Source organism: Artemia franciscana, chromosome 6, assembly GCF_032884065.1.
Source record: "Artemia franciscana chromosome 6, ASM3288406v1, whole genome shotgun sequence".
NCBI lineage: Eukaryota > Metazoa > Arthropoda > Branchiopoda > Anostraca > Artemiidae > Artemia > Artemia franciscana.
Genome location: NC_088868.1, coordinates 25,057,057 through 25,081,059, shown reverse-complemented (window position 1 = coordinate 25,081,059; position 24,003 = coordinate 25,057,057). Strand labels below are relative to the sequence as shown.

Sequence of the window (24,003 nt, the reverse complement as noted above, 5' to 3'; positions counted from 1 at the left end):
AGGGAATTTTTTTCTAAGACAGTACAACTCAATTCAGTAGATATTTTGGCCGTATGTCCGAGGGCCATCTTCAGCACAACGCCAGAAAATATATAATTTTATGCATTAAAATGTGAGGATTAAAACTAATAATTTTTTTATAACTTTTAAAAAACTGCCCTAGCATTCTTACTTCAACGAAGTTCAACCAGGTTGAACTTCGTTGAAGTAATTCATAGAACAGGTTTAACTGAATAAAAAAAAATCATGGCTGCTTTCTTTATTTTTAAATGTAGTTGTTTAATTAATAAAAAAATGGCATCAGGATTACTTTCAGGGAATAAATTCACACGAAGTTATAAAAAAAAGCTAAAAAGTGCTTAATTTTCACAGAATTTATTGTTGTCTAATTATTATTGAATGAAGTAAAATTTCAATGGCAAAACTACTCCCACTCTTTACTCTAAACTTGAAGCTTTTGATGAAAATACTTACCTAAAATTGTACCCGTCGACGAATCTTTTTTCTGAGATGGGGGGGAGGGTTTATTAAATATCAAAAATGATTTTTATGGCTGTAATGCTTAAATTTTTCAAAAGTAAGGAGGGCGAGGAAATATTACTCCCGGTCGATGAACCCATCTCTTTGGCTTTGCGGAGGTCAGTATGTGGATATAATATTTTATTCCCACTAAAAAACATTTCTGCAAAAATAGGGGAGCTACCCCCTATTAAATATTAACATTACTTATTCCAGTTATATTCTTCGAAAAGATGGGATGTCTGAGGATAAATCTCTTTTTCTTACTAATCAGGAAACTCTTTCACGAAATTGAGAAGTTTGACCTTAAAATGAACTTTTTCGAGGTTTCAACATCACCTCATCCCCCTTCCCAGCCAAAAAAGATCCGCTGGCTTCCAACTCCTCCAGTTGGTGTGCAACTATGCAATACAGTGTAACTGTAAGTCATACCTTTACTTATATCCCTAAAAGATATAGGGTGTTTGATATTGCGGAGAAAATGGACAGGATCTCGGTAGAATTCGAAAAGCGTAGATAATGTATCATTGATTTTCCTTTGAATTCTATCCGTGTTTAAATAGTATTTAAATAGGTATTTGTTTTTGACTAAGTGCTTAGCAGTAGTGTTTACCACTTTCTAATTTGCTAGTAAGAGTTTTATTTAAATATTATGTAAATTCATTTTTCGGTGTTTCTTACTTCTTATGTTGTAGACTCTGTTACTTTTTAATGTTTGTAAAGAGTGTCAAAATAATATATATATATATATATATATATATATATATATATATATATATATATATATATATATATATATATATATATATATATATATATATATACTCCATTTAGTAATTCCATTTGGTATAAACTGTATATTTATGAAAGAGTTGCATTTACGCGCCACCGTGTGGCAAAATCGCCTCTAAAGCTAAGAGGCTTTGCAGAGAAGTTTTCGATAGTCCTCAATCAATTGGCAAACGGGGGATCAATTGGCTGTTCGATGGCATTTTGGCCCTATTCAGGCCAAAAATGATGGTCAGCGAAAGCAAATTAAAGAAGTTGGTACTTTGCTAAGGATCAGCCTCTTTTTTTTTACTGAAAACGGTAAACAAAATCTCAAAGTTTAATTCGAACGAGGAAGTTTAATTCTAAATAAAATTGCACCTATTTCGGATCACAGACGGAACATATTCTTTCAATGTATATACTTTTATCAAACATTGATATATAGATGGGCTCAAAGATTACTAGTTCGAAGTGAATTTGACATTGTAGATTGATTTGTTCCAGCATATGAGGTATTTGTTTAAACTCTTTATAGAACAGAATTAGACAAAATGTAACTTTTGTCTTACTCTATCAGATGCAGACTGGGCAGCTTCTTTTATCGCCAAGAGCCAACCTTCTCCTTCTTCTTTAGTAGGTACTCCAACATCAAATGGCAAATAATGGTTGGCAGTATGGAGACGGAGAACGACTTCAGGACCAGCATGAGATGTTGAGCCCGGCCCAGGCAGAATTTCCACTAATGCTCCACTTATGTCTAAACTCCCTTTTTGGAGATTCCCAAGGGGAGCTGCTTCTGATGGCTGAAAAGAAGGTTAATATATCACAATTGATTAGTCGATCTCGTGAATAATAAGCCTTTATGATCAACCGAACAAAGTAATTTAGTGCTTGAAGTTTACTTTCCAAAACCTACAAATTGTCCTCAAACATGGAAAGTCATTGATGTTCTATTGCTACAATGATTAGGTTGTTTCAAAAAGCAAGTTGTTTTTTGTTTCTTTTTCGAACACGCAAACAGTCATATGTCAAAAAAAAAATTACGACTAGTGCAGTATTCAGATAAACCAAGTTTGAATAAAATAGTGCAGTTATAGAAAAAAATATAAAATAAACAAGCCAAAAAAAGGAGTCAAAATAAAAAACCTATCCAGTAAATCTTTCAGAGTCTGAAAGTAACGCAGTAAATTCAAAATGAGAAGCCATAATATCCTTGTTTCGCCTTAAATTCCCCAAACTCGGTTCATAATTTTTTTGCGTCAACAACAAAATTATTTAATTGTTTGGAACAGTTTTTATGTCTATTTAGGCTTCAGTCTCTTCCCTCTTAGTCCTCTTCAACACCCAGTCTTTGGCATTTCTCAATTCTCAATCAAAACTATTTAACTGATATTTAATCAGTTTCAAAATCCAATCAAGTTTTAAAGAAATGAACCATGTAATGCAGTAAATTCAAAAGGAGTTGCTATGAGACCTTTTTTTACCTGAAAGTTTTTCTTAATTCGAGACAGTTGAATTCTCATTCTATAGATTTACCCATATCCTTCGGATTAATGAAAAGATGCTTCATTAAATACTACAAATAAGTGAGCACAAGCTTCTGGTTAAAAAATCATGTAGATGGTATTATTAATAGTGACAAGTCGTTGCGGCACCAAATCACCTGAGCCCAATACAGACGCACACTCCTCATTCACCCACTCTATTTAGAGCTTCACTCTGTCATGCTTTTCGTCTTATCACGCTTGAGTTAACAAAAAAAAAAACCAAAACAAAAATTTCTTTTTACAACCAATCATCCATCATTCGTAAAACTTTCCCTACCCGCCCTAACCCTCTTTTATCAAATATCAAAGCTTTGTTTCTTTTCACGGACACAGTGTTTATATTCTTCACAAACAGTGAAATTTACGGTGGTCCTCACATCGGCAATCCTTGATATTTCTCGATCCTCTTTTCCCTATAGTCAGTTTTCATTCACGATGCCACAATTATGAAGTATGCAGTTTAGAAAAGAAAAAATTGAAACGAAACGAAAAGAAAAAAAGAAACGAAAGAAAGGAGTGTTAATCAACTCAAAGCAAACAAGTTTCATTATCGTTCATCATGGATTCAAACCACTTAGAATTAGTTTTTTCTATCATAAAAGTAGCTGCTTTAGACACTGTATAATAGATGTCGGGGTGTGTAGCATGGCAACCGAGTTTTAAAATTTATTTAGAATTGGAGCAAATCCAGACACTAAGGGTAGCCAAAAATTACGTAATATTGCTAAACTTGACAAAATTGATAGTTGTCAGCTACTCGCTTCATTAGTCACGAAAAATTCTTTAAATAGATTTTGTTACCTCTACACAACAATATTCGACCACCTTAGCGTACTGGTAGTTGGGAGTTTTTTAGAGGAAGCAACAAATCATAATGCTAGGGATAAATGAAACTGACAGCTCTTTGTTATACTGTTCTAAATGGCAGCCTTTCTATTTGTCAGCTACTTGTTTCATGTGGTGTGAAATAGGACTGCTTATACACGGTTTGTAAACACCTTTATGCAAAGCTAAAATATTTCTTCGCATCGTGTAGGTGAATATCATCTAAAACAGGAGTTTCCAAACTGTGGCCTATGACCCTGAAGCTACCCGCAAAATCCTCTCATCCGGCTCACCATTAATTCTGAAAAACTTAACCTTGATTGTACAAGGTCACGTAGGGATCAAATTTGAATATTTTAAATTTTATAAAATTCCACTGTCAAAACACAACATTCTTAGTAGCTGGAATAATATTCTGCAACACGGTTTCGAACTGTCAATGAATTTTGTAAGTAACTGTCAGAAACTAATTTTCTGTTAGCTTGCAGAATTCAAGCTGTCCTTTTTTTAAAGTGGCAAAATATTTTTCTAATTTTTTTTTTTTTTTTAAATAGGTTCATGTAAAAGTGTCAAACACTGTGCACAAGGTGAAGTAGCGTAAGCAGTTTGGTAGGAGATAGCTGAGAAAAATTGCTCATAAAAATCAGGGCTATTTAAAAATGTAGCTTGGGGTTGCATACATTGCCCACGCCATTGCCCAAAATCATTGAGACTCAAAGAGTGAAAAGTATAATCAGGTTCGCCTTTTTCAATTGCAATGAATGAATCGTGGGACATCTGCTGCACCTCTGTACTGCTTGTTTTCACTAGAAGTGTGAACGAGAACATGATGAAACACAAGAACTAGCTCCCCTACATAACACGTGTTAATGGAGACACGCTGATGATTAAGCTTAGAACAGATTAATCTCAGCTGCCAGACTCTTGATGGAAGAAATAACAGGATTGACATTAAAAAAGGCTTAGTTTGACAAGCAAGGCAAATGACTAATTCGAAACAAAAATGTTCCTCCTCTGTATTATTGACCAGTGGGATTTTTGTACTGAATATGGTGTCGAATGAGTTCAACCATAAAAGATAAAACAAAATTGAAAAAATTTCATTACCAAATCACACGGCATAAATTAAGAAAGTTCTGAAAGTTGCAAAAACGGTCTGAACGAGAATCTAATTCAAGAAAGGAAATAAGTGCATTCTGGGAAGTAAAGGAAGGCCATGTCCATTACTATCTGACAAAGAGCGTGCATAAAAATTGCCCTTTGTTGTAGACATAACTAGTCAGCAGAATTTGTTGAACCTAAAACTACAATCAGAGGAAAATCTTGTTAACGATAGATGCCCTCAACTAAAGACATTCATATCCAAAGTAGTCGTGGTTTTAGAACCAATAAAATGTCGACAACTTTACAAACTTGCGAAAACGCAGTCTGCATGGCTGAAGTAACAGCTGAGTTCCCCAAGCCACTCATAAGCCACCATAGCCACCACAGACCTCTAGTTGTGGTTTCTGAGCGTTTTTTTTCTCTTTTTTTGGGGGGGGGAGATGGATTTTAAGACAGAAGAAGAGACGCTGTTTAAAAAAATTAAGCAGATACAGGCAGTTACCAAGAAACACTGCAGCTGGAAATCATTGAGCTACAAACAAATGACCTCACTAGAAATAAGTTCAAATAAGGACTGGTGAGTTTTTACTAATTTTTACCCAAACTAGACTTTCCTAATGTCAAAAACAATTTACATCAGGGTACATTTTATTCTTTGATTAACATATCTGTGTGAACAACCCAGCCAGATGACAATCTCACGTCAGTTTGATTCTAGTGACCTCAAATCTAAAGCAAGAAACTTCTGTTTTTTCTGGAACTCAGGGAACAATTTCACCATTCTTACAAAATGCTCTTGTATAGCACATTAATGTGCTATCGAATAATAATTGAATATATTATTATTATTAAATACACGGTTAAGACAATAATCATATTTGATTCTTTTTTTCCTCAAGTTTGCAGTCGACCTTTGAAATACTCTTTGACAGTTAATGATTTAGGCTGAAAAGTTTGAAGACCCATAGCCTGGAAAAAGGAATAGGCTAGAACGTAAAGCGTTAACGTCATTACACCGCTTTACATCCTGCTGCCAAAATGGTCACATTGACATTTTCAAATTCTGCTTAGATGTGGAACAAAAATGGAAGTTTTAAATGGAGCAATGCATCACCCTTAAAATACACTTATCAGAACAAAAACTATTATATTCCTTTTGAAATGTATTGCAAAGTTGCATGTAGACAGGGTAATTGAAAACAATACTGTCTTAAAAACCTGCTAGCAGTAGCAAATAAAAGGTTATGAGTGTCAGTTCCTCGTCAATGGCTTGCTAATTACTTACAAACTAAAGTTAAAATGAATCTGATAATATCGTTTATATGTTTTTTTTTTGTTTCTACAGGGGTGGCGAGAATAGGCAGTAGCATCAATTTACGAGAAACAGTTCGAAGGGGGGGGGGGGGGGCAAAATTTTTCAAAAATCGCGGAAGGCAATCATCTTTCAATTTTCCAGTGAAAATACCAAAAACAACTATTTTTTAATGAAAATACCCAACAAAGAAAAATTTTTCACAATATGGAGGGAGAGCAAGAAACTAGGGACCCTACTCTCTTCCCTAGACAAACCAGTACTCAAAATAACCATTTTTCAATGAAAATCCTCGAAAAATAAATATTTTCAAAATCTGGAGGGGGCCCAAAACTAGGGTTCCTACTCTCTTCCCCTAATTGACAACCTTCAAAATTGCCCAAAGAATATACGACAAAATCAATACTCTTAATTTATCAAAATGACTGAAAGGATACATAAGTCCGAAATGCTAATATTTTGTGGTAAAGACAGATAACAGTATTAGATGACACCACCGTTTTATAATATATCCAGGAAGAGAAAAGACAAAGAGTTCAAAACATTAACCTTTAGAAGCACACAAAATCAAAAGGGAATCAGATTATTGAAGAGAAAAAAAGTGGATGCTCAATGACATCTGGGAGTCCGTGAAGCATGGTTAACACTATTCAAACCTAGGTATTTACTCGTTCTATTTAAATTTATATTGATTTTATGGTTTTTATTTAGCTATTTCGCCTTCTGGGAGCAGATAGCTAAGGTGCACATTGCCAAAATTTTTGGGCACAAAATTTTACTTTCAAACTCTTGAAAAAAAAATCCTTGTTTTCTCTTATTCCGCCTTTTCGCCTAAATCATCGTTTAACTCCTCACTTTTTCTTATCTTACAAAGAAAAAACTAATCGAATAGCCTAATGAGAAGAAGAAAAAAATTAATAAAAAACCCAAAAAACAAAACTAACACAATTTAATTTGAAATAAAAATGAGCAATATGCTTTCTATATATTTTTTTCTTAGAAAAAGGAATGAAGGTGGGGGTCGTTTACTAATGCTGCATAGCCTACTGTAGACGTTTTAAAAAGGTATTATAGTTGAAAGAATGCTACCATTTGCATATTTAGATACAGTATGGCAAGATTTGGTAGTTTCAGCCAAATCTTTAAATTTTATTTCACTTTTAAAACTTTTTACTAGTCTTTTCGAACTTTAAGATTATTAAATGTTTCATCACTACTATAATAATAACGATTAAAGCTAACTGTTCAATAGTGGGAACTTTTAAGTAGCTTTTTTTGTCCCAAAAGGTTACCTTACCATAGTCTTTTCCCAAAGTCATGAAATTAGCGAAAAACAAGTAATTTAACTAAAGATTATAATTATAATCAGAAAGAGATAGCGATCTCGACGGAGAGGGGCTCGGAAATAACCCCTCCTTACGTTTTTATCCTAGCATTAACTTTAATCCGTACACTATTTACTGGTAGAACAGCAACGAGAATTAATAGCATCCTGCATCATGTTTCCTTTTGCACAGTTCGATAGAGATGAAAACACGAAAAAGAAGAAGAAGAACTTATTCTGGACCTACCGACTCTTCTTTTTGCTCGGTAACTTCTTTGGTATAATTTGCCGGAAACCACATTTGACGTCTTCCACCATAGTCACCCTTCCACCATCCACCATCTTCTTTATGAACATTAGTAATCACAGCACCTTTTGGGAAAGTCAACTCGTCACTTCTACTAGCGGTGTAGCTGAAGATTGCTATGACTGTTACCTTCAAAATAATTTTGATTAAGGTAAATATTCCACGCTAAACAAGGTAATTAAGGTAAATATTCCACGCTAAACAAGGTAATGTCTTGCTTACCAGTTCAGAACAAAATTTAAGATTGAAGGAAACATTTAAAAAAGAAACCTTCAGATCCTAACTAAAAGTTCACTTATTTATTAATTTTTCTATGTATATGTATAGAGCTACAGCACTCAGAACTCTGGCTCTTGCAGTGTCTACCTTCTCGTCATGCTCCACTTGCTACGGTAAACAAGGTAATGTCTTGCTTACCAGTTGAGAATAAAATGTAAGATTGCCGGAAACCTTTAAAAAAGAAACCTTCAGACCCTAACTAAAAGCTCACTTATTTATTAATATTTCTATGTATGTGTATAGTTACAGCACTCAGATGCTCCACTCACTACGGTCGGAATCTCCGGACTTAAGCCTCCAGATAACATCATTACCAAACCAAGGATTCTTTATTAAGCATTTGATTAAAGTGGCTTTCTATAGCTTACCACCATTATCAAGGCTTCAAGATTGCTCCGTAAAAACTTTACATCTCTAATTTAAATATTTTAGTAGTTAATTCACCATGCACACGGAAACACATGCAATAGTGGGATGTAGATGAATAGACTAGCAAAAGAGAGGGAGATAGAGAGAGACAGAGAGAGAGAGAAAGAAAGAAAGAGAGAGAGAACTGGGACAGCATCGGTTGTCCTATTTCTCTTGCCGCAATAACGGTTATTTGCAAGGTCAAACGCTTCTCTGGATTTTCGTCACCTCCTCCTCCCGCGTCTCACTATGTATTAGACAGCTTAGGCTTTAAAACCTAGCAAATAACCGTTATGGACCTTCAGCCCTCCCAGATACAGTCTTGTGGGCCCCGGCTCCGGCCCAAAATTAATCCAATCTTCCATTCCTTAGTTTTATGATTATCTGCCTTAGTTCTGCCCTAGGAATGACGTATGGACGGATGGATGATAGACTTATCAGTCAACAAGTGAAATGACATCGTTTTTATACAATCCTAAAAAGGGCTTATGCCATATTTGCCTCTCATTCACTTGAACTATATCTTGGCTTATTTTACAATTAGCCATGGCTTGATGCCCGCAACTACTTGATTAGAAAATAGAAAGACAGACATAGAAATAATCGTATTTAGAACTGCGGCATGTTCAAGAACCCTAGTCTAGAGGTTTCCAGTTCCTATATTCATAAATGCAAAATTTTGCATGTTTTTCCTGGGAAGGTTGTTATGCTTTTGTTTGTTCGTTGTTGTTGCTTTTTTTTCTGGGGGTGATGAAACTAAATTACTGGTCATAAAATATTGGTAGACAGTGTCGCCGACTAATTTCTCCCTACTCCAATAAAGTATCCAATTAAGAAAAATTCCTTCTTTATTCATAAACAGACAAATCGCAACTAACTAAATGAATCAAATAAAAGTTCACTACAGTCCGGGTTCAGTATCTCGGCACTCGCTTACGCAATCAAACAAAGACAAAGACTTGACAATGAAAAAGGATTTAGTTACAGGTATAATTTACATAGGCGATTCATGACACCCCTCAGGAGGATGGCAGAGACATCCTTAATTCAACTATCACTACAATATTTGGTTATAGCCTATTAATACAGTAAGCTTAAATTTGTGTGATTTCCCTATTGGCAATTTATTCATAATCGGATTATTTACATTTGCTAGCTAACTGATAGTTTTGATATTTGAGTAAAAATTCCCTTGGGACTTAGTGATTTATTAAGTACAAAGATTTTCATATAAAGACTTAATAACTTGAACGTTATTCAATTTTACTAATAAGCGAGCAGAAGAGGAAAATGTTTTTGTCGCAAGGGCCGTTGTACCTGCCGCGAGTGGTGTCTCCCTTAAATTACGAGGATCAGGTATCAAGAAACTACGCTTCCTTCGCTTTTTGGTATCTGGTTCTTATGATATCGACTAGGGACTGGAAACGGACATTCCCTTGGCTGTAGGATGGAGCGCAAATTATTGCGTAACGCAGTGTTGAACTATTTATATTGCTCGATGGAGACTGGTGTAAGATCTACGTTCTTAAAGTACGAAATGTACTTTAGGATAGTGAGCTCCCTGTATTCGTTGGAATAAAGCAAGGAGCCATCACATCACTGAACATTTACAACAGCCCGTCTCTTCCTGTGCAGATTGGCCTACCTACTCGCCGCATTTTAAAGGGACGGATACGTCAGTGCTTTGTTATGCGGACGATCTGTTAAATCCGTGCCGGTCAATAGCTAGTCTTCAACAGAGTTTTGATAACCTATCTGATAGATATCAATAAATAGGACTAAGGATGAATGCTGCGAAGTCCCAAGTCTTCTTCTTTAATTTACACGGTAGTTATGAGCCCAATAGTGCCTGTCTAGCTGAGTGAAGTGGCACCCACCACTGTACTTACATATTTAGGTCTCCTGATCGGGTCTTCGATTAAGAATATAGGAAAGATTTTGCTTCAAAATACTGAACGCAAACTTAGACATGTTTATGCTAGTGTGGTTACATCACAGCTTAATCTGGAGCGGAAAGCCCTTTCTTGAATATATAATAGTGTGGTTCTCCCGCATATTCTATATTTGACCTCATTTTGGGACATTTTTACTGAATCTGATAGGCGAATGTTACGAAAGTGTTATTTTAAGTACGCAAAGTTTTTGCTCCAGACCTCTCTATGGTTCAAGAATAGGTACATCGTTAGCCGTTTTGGTGTGGTGGAACCGGTTCGGGCCGGGATGAACAGTTTCAGAAACTGAGTAACCAGTCCTCTTCTCACCCATGGAAGGGCGCAATATATTAGATTTGGTATAATTAATAATTTATGTGTCATCTTTGTTTCGTTTTCCTTTCTTTTGTTATACTCGTTTTCTTTGTTTATAGATTGGTAGTGAAGAACATTCACTCATTCATTCATTACTTAGGACAATCTTGAAAGCGCATCAGCATTTGCGTTCATGGATTCCAGTCGGCTATTAGTAGTAAATTTAAATTCTTGCGGAGCTAATGACCAGCGAGTCAAATGAGAGTTGCAATTTCGAGCAACATTAAGCCACCTAAGAGGATTGTGGTTTGTTTCTACGAGGAAATGGCGTCCCTTCAGGTAGTACTCGAAGCTTTCAATTCCCCATTGGAGAGCAAGAGCTTCTTTTTCCCGGTCGAGCAACGTTTTTCAACCGAGACAACTTTCCTACTACGAAATCCAATTGGATGCTCGATGTCGCCAAAACAGGGGCTTCAATGAGTGCTCATCCTGGAGTTTGCCAATGAGGAAAGCCTGGACTTTGCTTTTCCAATAGGGCAATTTCCCCATTTTCAATGCAGTGACCCAGGTAACAAACCTCGTTCTGAGCCATTTTATTCTTCTGGGTGGATCCACAACCCTACTTCTTGTATGCTCTCTAGCGTTCTTATAACATGTAGTATGTGCACCTCCCAAGAGTCACTAGAGATGACAATATCATCCAAATGGGCTTGAACGAACGCCTTAGAGGGCTCTAAAACCTTATCTATAAGACGTTTGAAGGTCGCGGGAGCATCATGCAAGCCGAATGGCATGACCAGAAACTGACAGAGTCTAAAAGATGTGTAGAATGCCGTCTTTTCCCGGCTACCTTTCTACAGTTAGATCTGCCAGTACCCTCTAACCAAGCCTAGGACACCAAATATTTTGTTGCTGCCAACCGTCTCCAGGAGCTCGTCTATACGAGACAAAGGATACGCAACAAAACGAGATATATTGTTAAGCCCAGGAAAATAACAATAGAAACGTAGTGATCCGTCCCTTTTTTGACTATAGCGACTGGAGGGAACCATGAACTCGAAGATGGTTCGATGATGCCCAATTGGAGCATCGGACGACTTTCTGCTCAATGCGTAATGGCGACCTGTCCATTTTGCGGGAAGCGATACGGCCTCTACCTCAGGGGTCGTGACTCACCTGCATTAATCTGATGTTTCACGATCCTAGTTCTTCCCGGTGTCCCTGAAAAGGTTTCTCGAAAATGCTAGAGTAGACATAACAGTTCTTCCTTTCTCTTTTCACCTAGCTGAGTTACTGATTCGCAGAGACCAGAACAAATTTCGCTGTCACCACCGCTCATACGTTCACAAACATTCAGATTGCTGTCAACGGCTGTCATCGAAATTTGTGGCAGTCTTTCTCGAATCTCCGCAAAAGGTTGACGTGAAGTATTTGGCATTTCATCTTCACTTCTGGCATCTCAATTCCGTAAATGACGCTGCCCATTTTTCGCAAGACTTTAAAAAGGCCTTGCCACCACATTTCCAGATTGTGGTCACCTGATGGCAGTAGCAACAGGACTTCATCCTCCACCTGAAGTTCACAAGGCTTTGTAAGACAGTCGTATAGCTTCTTTTGTTAGCTTGTTGCTTTTGACTAGTTTTTTTTTTAGCTTCCTTCGTCAGTTTTTCAATGCGAGTGTACTTGCAACAGATGAGCAGTTCGTCGGTTTTGTCTTAAATCCGTTGATGCTACCTCCCACTGTTCTTTGAGGATATTCAGTGGTCCTCTTGGTCGCCTACTATACAGGAATTGTTCGAGGACTTCCACAATCTTTCTTGCATCGGTCATTCGTAGAATTACGGGTTCCGGAAATCTGGCGGCATAGTGCGAAATTAACAGCAGAAAACAAAGTCCATTTCGTGATGTTTTTAACGGCCCAACAATGCCCATAGGCACGCGGTAGAAGGGCTCTTTCACTATTGGTAAGGAAATCAGGGGTGCCTTCTCCTTCGGTTTCAGCCTAGCGATGAGCTGATACGGCTTACACGTTTTAATGTTTTTTCAGACATCTCGTCTTACTCCTGGCCAGAAGAAGCGATGCAAAATACGATCGCAAGTCCGCTGGTTACCAGTATGTCCATTTAACGAGGACTCGTGGGCGAACTTCATTATGTAAGATCTGCAAAACTGTGGCACAACAAGTTGCAATACCTCTTCGCCCACTGACTAAATCCTCTTCCTATACAGCACACCGTCAAGGATATCAAGGCTTTCACACAGCGGGGTTTGCTTGGAACAACTTACCAAGCTTTTTTCAGCCTCCTCTGGTCGTTTGAGTTCACCCCCAGTCAGCTGATCCGGACTTATCCCCTGTGCTGATGCGTTTCTACTTTCGACTCTTTTACTGTCCTTCAGTCCTCGTATTTCCAGAATTCACCTCTATTATCCAAATATCATTCTCTGGAATATCCAATCCCCCATCCTTTGGAATATGTGAACCACGAAGGCTCAGCATTGGAGGCGAGTCAATAATTCTTGGTACGGGCTCATCCTGTTTAAGCTCTTTTTGTGAGTAATTCTTTCTCATTGTGCTGACAAGAACTCTAATATTAGGCTTTTTCTTTCCTAAGTGCTGACTGCAAAGTTCATTGAAACGAGGAAATGATGTCCCTGAATCACGTCCACAGGTAATTCGTTTGAGAAAGCAACGGGCAAGCAGTCGCTGAAATCTTTCTCTTTCCTTCCTACTTGGATGTGAACGTCATTTACAGGATACAAGTTACACTCCCGATGGACACAGCAAACTTTTCTCTTCTTTGAAGGGAAGCTATCCACCGGCATATACTCTTTATGCGTGTTACACAGGGTGGCATCACAGTCGACCAATGAAGTTGCTGGTTGCCCTTCAATTTCGCCTTCGAAATAGAAACGTTCCCTTGAATCTTCCAATGGGCTAGGACTTCGAGCTAGAAAAGTTCGTTTCTTAGCTGTGGGCAATCCTTAGCCCTATGCCTTTTCTTCCCACAGTTATTACAGCTTTGGTAATTTTTCTGTGACGGGGAGGTGCAAGCGGCTGTATTTTGCGCATCTTTTTTCACTGTCTTAAGCTTCTCTTCGTGATTTAGAGTTTCTCGAGATTTGTTTTCTTTCCGTAGCCAATTCTTCGAAATTAGATTTTTGTCTCTTCTGGTTTGAAAGAACGCATCTCCTAATCTGTATACTTCCTCATGAAGGCGACTGGTCGAGTTCTTTGATACGTATGCGTAGCTGGTCATTTTTATAGAACCTACAAATGGCTCATCCGCAATCTGTCGAAGGACATCATCTATTTTCTATCTGAGGATCTTAAGATCTGTTTTTGTTTTTGTAATCCTGACAATCAAACTATTTGACAGATAATTGCTTCAGCCTCCTCCCATAGTCAATGAAAGACCGATGTGCCACATTCTGTTCGGAGCGGAAACAAACTCGTTAAGCTTCTGATGTGACCCCAAAGCTACAAAGAACTGCCCGTTTGACCTCATCATAGTCGCTAATTTGGTTTGATGGGAGCATCGAAGTAGCTTCGCCGGCTTTTCCAGTCAACACACCACGCAGCCTCACCGCCCACATCGATTTGTCCCACTGGTTTTGGATAGCTGCACACTCGAAGGTGTTGAGGTATATATCAATGCCCCCCTCATTGCTGAACTTCGGTACTGAAATAGGCGACATCCCTGCTGTTAGGGTTGCATTCTGAATTGTAGCTTGGACCGCGTGAACAGTGGGACTAAACTGCGTGGCAAAAGTAGCAAAACGGTCATTCATCGCTTCCATGCTCAACCTGGCCGTCTGTTGTAGCAGGGCTACTATTGATTCTTGGCCCATACAGACGCACTGATCTATGCCAACTACAGTACCGCCTAAATTATCCTGGGATCGGGTTGAATTCTTTCCTCCTTCTTCATTTGAACTTCCTGTCTTGGCTTCTAGAGGTAGACGTATGCTAGCTTTCAACTCCGGTTCTAGCAAGGCAGAAATCTCCCGCCTGGCGTCGTAGTCACTAAGACTGGAAGGAACAGAAGTACTCGAATACTTACTAGTCTCAGGCTCAACAGTCAGTCGATGATAGCTTTTTGAAGTCTTTTGAGCACTGACTCGGTGGCTCCGCCGAAACTTTGGGTTTCCAGTAACTTATGTGTTGTTGTTGCTTGCAAGCTCTTGTCGCTTTGGCATCATGCTGTCAGCCAATCAGAGAGTAATATTAAATTACTGAAAAATTTGGTATAGAACCAATACGAGGGTAATATAAAATTACTAAGAAATTTGGTACAGAACCAATACGAAGAACCAATTCAAGAGTAATATAAAATTACTTAAAAATTTGGTATAGAACCAATGTGAGTGTAGTGTAAAATTATTCCAAAATTTGGCGTTAACCGGAGCCTTCATTACACTGAATGGTATCCTGTAAAGCCGGGACTTGAAACTTCGGCCGCTCTGACAAGACTAACCACTAACCATAGACTAACCACAACAAGGCTTACCCACTTCAGTATAGGACAAAGGATAAAGACAAAAAGACCAACCGATCCACACAAATTCCTCTTTACCACTATAGCAACAAAAAGCTGTCTTAGAACACATGGAGTGTTTTTTCAATACTGATTTGCGTATAATGCTGAAATTTACTATTATTGGAATTTCTTCTGACCAATATAAAAAATTAGTCACTCGGCAATATTAATCAAACAACCGACAAGGTATATCTATCTAAATGTTTAATTTCATTTACTATCTTTTAGGTAATTAATTCGTTAATTAATTCAACTTCATTAGAAATTTTGTTCAAGTGTTAAAAATAACACCATAAATAAAATAACTGATTTTTCACTTCTTCAACTTTTTTCACACGGCGAAGTTCAATCTCAAAAAAATTACCTCGTCACAAGTGAGACGTGTTTCAGTATCCCACTTCTGACACCAATTTGTTGCCGACTAATTTCTCCCTATTCCAATAAAACGGGATAAACGGGAAAAATAAAAACATCACATATTCAGATTAGGCAAGCTAGGTTAGTTTCTACCTGAATTTATTCATATATGCATGTAATTACTCTATATTGTACCCAAATAAACATTTCACAGTGGTTCTTGTCATCAAAATTCAGATTAGGCTGATGTATATTTCACTTTTGTACTTTATGTACTCGCCAATTTTAAGGGAAATAAAAACAGCAGTTTTTGGGAGATATTTTTTAGACTACCCTAGCAAAATGAGGTCCCTTTGCCAAGGGCCAGAACCATTAAAAATAAAACAGGATATGCGTTCATGGAAGCTGAAGGTATGAGCAGAGAGGCAAGAAATTCCTACAAGGGCCCTTTTACATATATATATATATATATATATATATATATATATATATATATATATATATATATATATATATATATATATATATATATATATATATGTATATATATATATATATATATATATATATATATATATATATATATATATATATATATATATATATATATATATATATATATATATATATATATATATATATATATATATATATATATATATATATATATATATATATATATATATATATATATATATATATATATATAAAGTTTAAGAATGCTTTTTCTTTCTTTATTTTAAAATACTAATAAAAATTTTCAAGGTGCAAACTAGAAATTTTGTAGAAATGATTCCGAAATATCAAAAAGGAGATAGAATATCAAATATTTAATCTTAAATACAAGATCTTAAATCTTAATATCAAAAATACAATTAAGTATCAATATCTAATCAAATCCTAACACAAAATAAATCATAAGACTTAATTAAATATCAAATCTTAAATACCCACACTAAAAAAAACGAAATTCCGAAAACTCAACTTGGAATAACGTCACGGCTTTAACTCTTTCCTCAAATGGGTTTCACTTTCCTATGGCTGGTTTTTAAGTTGGGCATAGTTTAGTGATCCTTGGTCAAATCACAAGCTGGTAGTCATGTTACTTACAAAACACGGGTTCGACTTGAGAGGGTCGAATTTTGGCTAAGCAATGGAGAGTAATATACAAAATACAAAACATTTTGTATTTACACAAAAAAATTAATTTCTCAGTATCATGTTTCACTGGTATAATCACATTTATTTGTTAGGTTATTTAAAGTAAAGTTTTATTTTTGCATTTTCTTCATATAACTCAGCCACGCTTGCATCCTATAAGTTTATTCTATAGTTTCCATAATTCTGTTAATACAGTATTATATTTTCATCATACTTTGTGATATTTCATTAATATTAAGTGACAGATTCTACTTACATGAACGATCTGAGGTCGGGACTATATCATACAAGTACCCAACTAACATGAACCACCACACAAATCAAGATCTCAAAATTCAAACAACAAAATATAATTCCACTTTTAGTTCTAGTATTGCATATTATATGCATTTTAAGCCCATTTATTCTTATTTTCACAATTACTTCCGATTCCACACGTACTTTCAACTTCTCCTCAGTTAACCAGTTAACTCAGTTTTCGTTATTCAGACTACAACCTAAGAAGAAGGATTTACCTGGCCAACTCTGTCCATTTCTAAGTAATCCGGTGCTCCATATTCGTTACCATAATCAGAATCCTGAAAAAAAAAATGATGTAAAAACTTTCACGACAAAAACGCGTAAACACTTGGGTCAACGCAACATAAAATTGACTCAAAAACAAAATTACTCAAAAACTTCAAATTTTTGTATTAAAACATTAAAATACATTATGGCCCCCACTGCACTAACTGAATAAAATTCTCGAGAAACTAATTCAATAAGAATTAGCTGTGTCAGATTGTAAGTTTGGAAGTACTTGACTGCACTTAAAATAATTGCAGTATGCATGAAGACTTCAGGGCCAACTTCACAGAGAACGCTTGTATAAGTATGTGTATAATGGTTCTTTCAAACAGTTCCTGGTAACGAACTGTAGTAAGCAGCGACCCGGCTCAATAGTAACCAAAACTCTAAAATTCCCGCTCTTTAAGCTAAAGTGTTTTACTATTTTAAAAAGAAGAGTCGAGAGAAAGAGTCAAACTTTAGTGTAAAGAGCGAAGCGTTGATGAGGAAGCAGCCCCTTTCATATACGAAGTAATTTCTGTTCGTTTTAAGTTTTAATGTCGCTCCTTACTTTCAGTTAAAAAAACCTTTTTTTTTATTTAATCAGAATAAGATGTAGAACCATTCACACTAGCCTAGCTCAATACCCTATGTTACAATCTTAAGGAGCAAATCGTGTCCGTAACGTAGGCAGTGCCAAGTAGAATTCAGGCCTTCTAAGAATTTTGCGTTACTCTTGTTACGTCATTGAATGGCAGTAACAAAATGAAATTTCTAGATGAGTAATCAGTACATTTTGAGAATAAATCTAAATACTTTTCCTAGAAAACCTTTGACGTTTGATTCTACATTTCATTTGTTAATTCTACAATTTTTTCCTCTCTTCCTTGAGTAAGAAGGTTTTTTTTCTTTTTTGTACGTCAATTTAAAAACTAAAGGGGAAAAATGAAGAACTTAACAAAACATGCAGATGCATCAGTCCAGGAAAATGTGGATGGGGACTGATGTGGGGAAAAATGAAAAACTTAACAACACATGCAGATGCATCAGTCCAGGAAAATATGGATGGGGACTGATGTATTTTTTAAAGTCCACATGGGGTTGGGCAATTTCACTGTTTTTCGATATTCTTCAAAGAAAACACAAAACTTGTTTTTGAATTAAAATACCAAAAAAGGTATTGTCAAAATCTATATAAGGGAAATATCTAGGAGGGAGGGGGCTGATCCCCCATTGGTGAGATTGACAACAAGTGAAAGTAGTTCTTAGATTTGAAAAAAAAAGTAAGGATCACTCCTTTTCGAGATATTTATTTAACCCAAACTTGGAATTTCTTTTTTTCTTTTCTTTTTTGGACTATTTGATACAACTTAAAAAACTGCAGCATGGAATGAATCTTAACTGAACTTCCCCCAAACTTTCACACTCGAAGGATTCAAGCGAGGATAAATATGCATACTTACATGAATAAAAGACAAAGGTCATTAAAATAAGAAAATTGCTATTTAATTCCTGAACCTTTCATGCTCTTCAATATTCAAGTAGTAACATATCCATAGAATCGCAATTGGTATTACTTTTGTATTCAGTAAGATTGTTAGCTGTCTTGACTGCATATAGACTTGTTGTTTTAAATTAATACTACGATTTCCAAATATATAACTAGATTTTTAATTGGGCCTTCTTTGATCTCTTATGTAGTCCTAAATAAGCAATTCGTTTCAAGCAGCTAAAATAAGTATTATTTACAGCAATTTCTGGTAGGAATACTTAAGTGAAAACATTCACGGAAAAAAGTAATGGGACTGAAAACTGAGGAGGAGGTTCTAATTTGAAAAAAAAAATCTAACTTAAAACTAACAGTTTGCTTTATACATGCTACAGCAATAACCTGAAATTTCACCAAAACGGAGGGGAAAGGGGGGGGGCGATTTTTTCTATCCCAGAGGCTCTTCGTTTCATAAAAAAGTCTCATCAGGGTGGGGGGGGGTCAGCTATACCTTTGTTTAGTGATAGTCTAGTTATCCAATCACATATAAAACTAAGCTACTTTTTTTAATTAACGCAAAACTCTAGTTCTACAAAATAAAACAAAAAAGATAAATAAAAGAAAAAGTAGATAAAGAAATTAAGCAAGTGGGTAACGTCTCTTTTCTAATGCAGCGAAATGGTCGAGCCTCGTCCTCATTCACCTCTTTTAAATTGCAGGCTATGGTAAGTAAATTGGAAAGCCTTTCGTCACCATAGGTCGTCCGTAAATATGTTTTACATGTTTCATGGTTCTGAACAATCTCTCATTCGTCAGAGATCCACCGGAAGAATAAGACCTATATCAAATAATTTTAATAAGTTCACTGAAAGCTCTCAACAGTTTGGAAAGCTCGGAGCGAGATTTGAGAATATCGAAGAAGAGAATATTGAATTGGAGCATTAGAGCTTTGGATTTGCGTTTATTTTAGTTCCTCTCAACTTTCTATGACCTCGCTCTTTAGTAAGTCAGCGCTAGTGAAGGAAAATGAAAGGGCAAATTATACTTTTCCGTTCTTTATTCCTTAATTTAGTCACAGGACGCACTTGACAAAAACAAGATATCTCCATTTACAGGAAACTGCCAAGAAGACGAATCACTAATTTATTATAAAGCTGAACTTATTTATTATAAAGCTGTGTTTATTATAAAGCTAACTAAACCAACACTTAAAAATTGAACAATAAAAACGTAACAATCCAGCATATCAAACAGTTCGGGGTAATGAAGTGTAAGTAAGAAGCAACTCGGTCTAATAGTTACCAAATCTGTAAAAAAAATTATAATAATAGATAAATCAAATTTTGGAATTTTTTATGCTAATTCTAAATATATAAGAGTCATTAACTTTACTGTTAACCATTCAAAGCTACGAGCTTGAGAAAATTCGCCTTGTTTTCAGGAAAAGAGGGTACCCCCAAAGGGCAAGGCGGACATTGATGAAAAGTATAACATCAAATACAGCAGATCAAAGAACCATTATGTTACTGAGGCTCCTATCTAATCGGTTTTTTTGCGAGAAGAAAGATCATGGAAGCGTGTTTGTTTGTTGTTGTTTTTTCAATTTTTTTTTTTTTGATCGGATGCTTTTGAGGGGAGAAGGAGCGGGGGAGGGGTCCAATTGCTCTCCAATCTTTTTGGTCACCTAAAAAGGGTACTAGAACTTTTAATTTCCGTTTGAATGAGCCCTCAAGCAATATTCTAGGACCACTGAGTCGATACAATCGCCCCTGAGGAAAATAAATTAAATAAAATCACATCCGTGATCTTTCTTCTGGCAATTTTTTTTTTATAAAATTCCACATTTTTGCAGACAGGAGCTTGAAACCTCTACGGTAGGGTCCTGATGAAGTGAATCTGATAGTGTGATTTTCATGAAGATCCTATGACTCTTAAGGGGTGATTCCCACTTTTTTCATAAGTCAGGCAAATTTTCAGACACTCAGTCGTTAATGAGTATGACGACACATAATGAAACTTATATATTTGAAATGAGCGTAATGCGCCAACTCATTTGATGTATGTATTGGTGTCTAAATTCCGATTTTAGAGTTTCGGTTACTATTGAGCCGTGTCGCTCCTTACTTACAGTTCGGAACCAGTACTGACCGTCCTATGGATTTCACCAGGCAGATAGGGTGTGTGTAATTGGAGCTACTAGCCTTTCAATACATTATTACGCTCAGCTTGACAATAGTATAACGTCCCTGTAACGGCTTAGTGCACAAATAGGGAATGGTTTTTAAGAGATGCAGGTGCATTTTACGTCATAGGAAATGTTGACTAAGAGATACAGGTGTCTGTTACATAATAGAGAACGTTTACCTTGGTTGTTAGGTAATCGATTTTGGAATGTTACATTATAGGACTTGCTGGAGCCTTTAGTCAGGCGGGGAAGTCCCGTTTGTAACTGAGGAGGGCACACAAGTAGGTGTTACGTAATAACGATGCATATATGACGCAATCTGGCGTAACTTAATAGAGTTATTGGGGGTGAGGTAACTTACGTGACTCGGTAGATTTATTGAGAACGATGGCAGCGCACACGTGGGTATTACGTAATGACGATGTACACGAGGAATGTTACATAACACTTTAAGAGACTTCATTTTCTTTCAATGTATTTTTTTTTTCTTTTTTGTCTCAGGCAACATTTATTAACTATAGACGTTTGTCCACATTAGGACTCGAAATAGATTCCCCCTCAACAGAATGGAGCGCTAGAAGGCTGGAATAGGAAGTCTTTCTAATATTTTGATTCGGCGAATATGTACAACATGATAACCTATTGCACGCAAGAAAAATCCCCTGTTCGTGATACTAGAATGGTTAAATGATTTTCATGTTCCCATACGCCTGCAATAACTAAGACACAGATAGCGATGTTCCATGCAGAAACCTGGACCAAACCATAGACATTAAGAACAAACTGTAGAAATCCAAAAAAACTTGAAGAAATCATGACTAAACTGTAGAAATCAAAAGCAACCTCTAAATTTAAGACCAGTACACAGAAATCAAGAGGTCAATATGTAGAAATCCTGGGGAATTCATAGAAATCATAACCCATGCACAGAAATCCAAACGAATCCATATAAAGCAAGGCCAATCCTACAAATCCAGAGCAAACCATAGAAATTAATATCAATACTATGAAACCAAGAGATTAATATCAAGAAATCCAGAAAAATCCTTAGAAATAATGACCAGTGCATAAACATCCACACCAAACCATAAAAAAGGACACAACTGTACAAATTTAGGTCAAACTATAAAAATTATGACCAACCTGAAGTAATCTAGAAATCAACATGTGGAAACCCAAACTAAACCATAGGAATTCAGACCAAAACCATTGAAATCAAGAGACCAATGCATAAAAACCCATACCATAGAAATCAAGACCAACCCCCCAGAAACCAGGAGATCGATATTTAGAAATCCAGAACAGTCCTTAGAAATCAAGACCAATAGATATAAGTCCAGAAGAATTCATAAAAACAGGACCAACCCTACAAATCCAGACCGAACCAAAAAAATAAAAATAAAGATCAACATGATGAAATAAAGAGATCAATATATGGAAATCCAGAACAATCCTTAGAAATCATGACCAGTGCATAGAAATCCTCACCAAACTATAAAAATCACAACTTAACTGCAGAGGTCAAGGTCAATCTCTAAAACTTAAGACCAACCCGAACTAGTGAAGAAATCAATCTTTGGAAATCCAGACCAAACCATAGAAATCAAGAGACCAATGCACAGAAATCCAGACCAAATCCTAGAAATCAAGACCAACGCCCAGAAACCAAGAGGTCAATATCTAGAAACCAAGGGCAATCCTTAGAAATCAAGACCAACACATAGATATCCAGGTGAACTCATAAAAATCAAGACCAATCCGAAAAAATCCAGATCAGCCCATTGAAATCATAACCAATACACAGAAATCCAGACGAATTCATAGAGATCATAGGCAATGCTTAGAAATCCAAACAAATCCATAAAAATCAAGAACAGTCAGCCTAAAAATCATGTCAAAACCATAGAAATCAAGACCAACCGCCAGAAATCAAGAGATCAATATATAAAAATCCAAAAAATCCTCTAGAAATCATAATCAATACATGGAAATCCAGAGGAATTGTCGAAAATCATAAGCAATGCATATAAATCCAAACGATTTCATAAAAATCAGCGGTCGTCATCTAACTTAACCTAACTTACCATCTGTAGGTTAGGTGTAGGTTCCACCAGGCTAAATACAGTCTCCTAACCTAACCTACTAGCACATAAAAAAAGGCTGAATCCTTAAAATTGGTGCGAGTTTGCATGAAATATACATAAGAACCACAATGTTTTTTTCCCCAGCTGTTAAAATAGGTCGGCTGTAGGTACCTGGGGAGGGGGGGGGACAAGTTTGTTGCAGGTATGAGTCGATCTGGATTTCTACGAGTTGGTCATAATTTATATGGGCTAGCTCTAGATTTCTGTACATTGATTTCTGTATTTCTTTGGATTATTCTTTATTTTTAGAGATTGAGTTCGGTCTTGATTTTTTTGAATTCGTTAAGATTTCTGAGATCTGAGCATAACTTGTACGTTTCGGTCTTGATTTTTAGACCTTATCCTTGATTTCTTTGGATTGGTATTAATTTTTAGAGATTAGCTTTGATTTCTAGAGCTTGGTCTTGGTTTTTACGGCCTGGTCTGGATTTATATGCACCGGTCATGATTTCCAAGGATTGCTCTGGATTTCATCATGTCGATCTGTTGATTTTAACGGCTTGGTCTTGATGACTATGGTTTGGTTTGGATTTTTAGGGCTGACCCCTGATTTTTATGACTTCATGTGGATTTCTATGCATTGCCTGTAATTGGTTTAGATTGCTATGAATTGGTTATGATTTCTAAGGAATTGTTCTGGGTTTCTACATATTGATCTCTTGATTTCTAGAGGTTGATCTTGATTTCTATCATTTGGTCTGGATTTCTATGCATTGCTCTCATGACTTCTATGGTTTATTCTTGGTTTTTACGGTTTGGTCTGGGTTTCTATGCACTGGTCATGATTTCTAAGCATTGTTCTGGATTTTAACATATTGATCTCTTGATTTCTACAGCTTGGTCTTGATGTCTATCGTTTGATCTGGATTTCTAGGGTTGACCACCTGATTTTTATGCACTTGTTGTGGATTTCAATGCATTGCTTATGATTTTCAAGAATT

General features: G+C 36.3%; 1 protein-coding gene and 1 long non-coding RNA gene across 2 annotated transcripts in view; one reads left to right on the top strand and one right to left on the bottom strand.

Annotated features, from left to right (window-relative positions):
- LOC136028227 (1-phosphatidylinositol 4,5-bisphosphate phosphodiesterase gamma-1-like) overlaps positions 1 to 24,003 on the bottom strand; it is a 158,427-nt gene that overhangs the window by 59,712 nt on the left and 74,712 nt on the right. The window contains exons 10-12 of the mRNA XM_065705951.1: positions 17,214 to 17,276; positions 7,650 to 7,838; positions 1,860 to 2,093 (exon numbers count right to left, since the gene is read on the bottom strand). Of these exons, the coding sequence (XP_065562023.1) occupies positions 1,860 to 2,093; positions 7,650 to 7,838; positions 17,214 to 17,276 (486 nt within the window). The remainder of the gene's footprint in view (positions 1 to 1,859; positions 2,094 to 7,649; positions 7,839 to 17,213; positions 17,277 to 24,003) is intronic.
- LOC136028234 (uncharacterized) overlaps positions 1 to 24,003 on the top strand; it is a 92,774-nt gene that overhangs the window by 13,074 nt on the left and 55,697 nt on the right. The window lies entirely within an intron of this gene.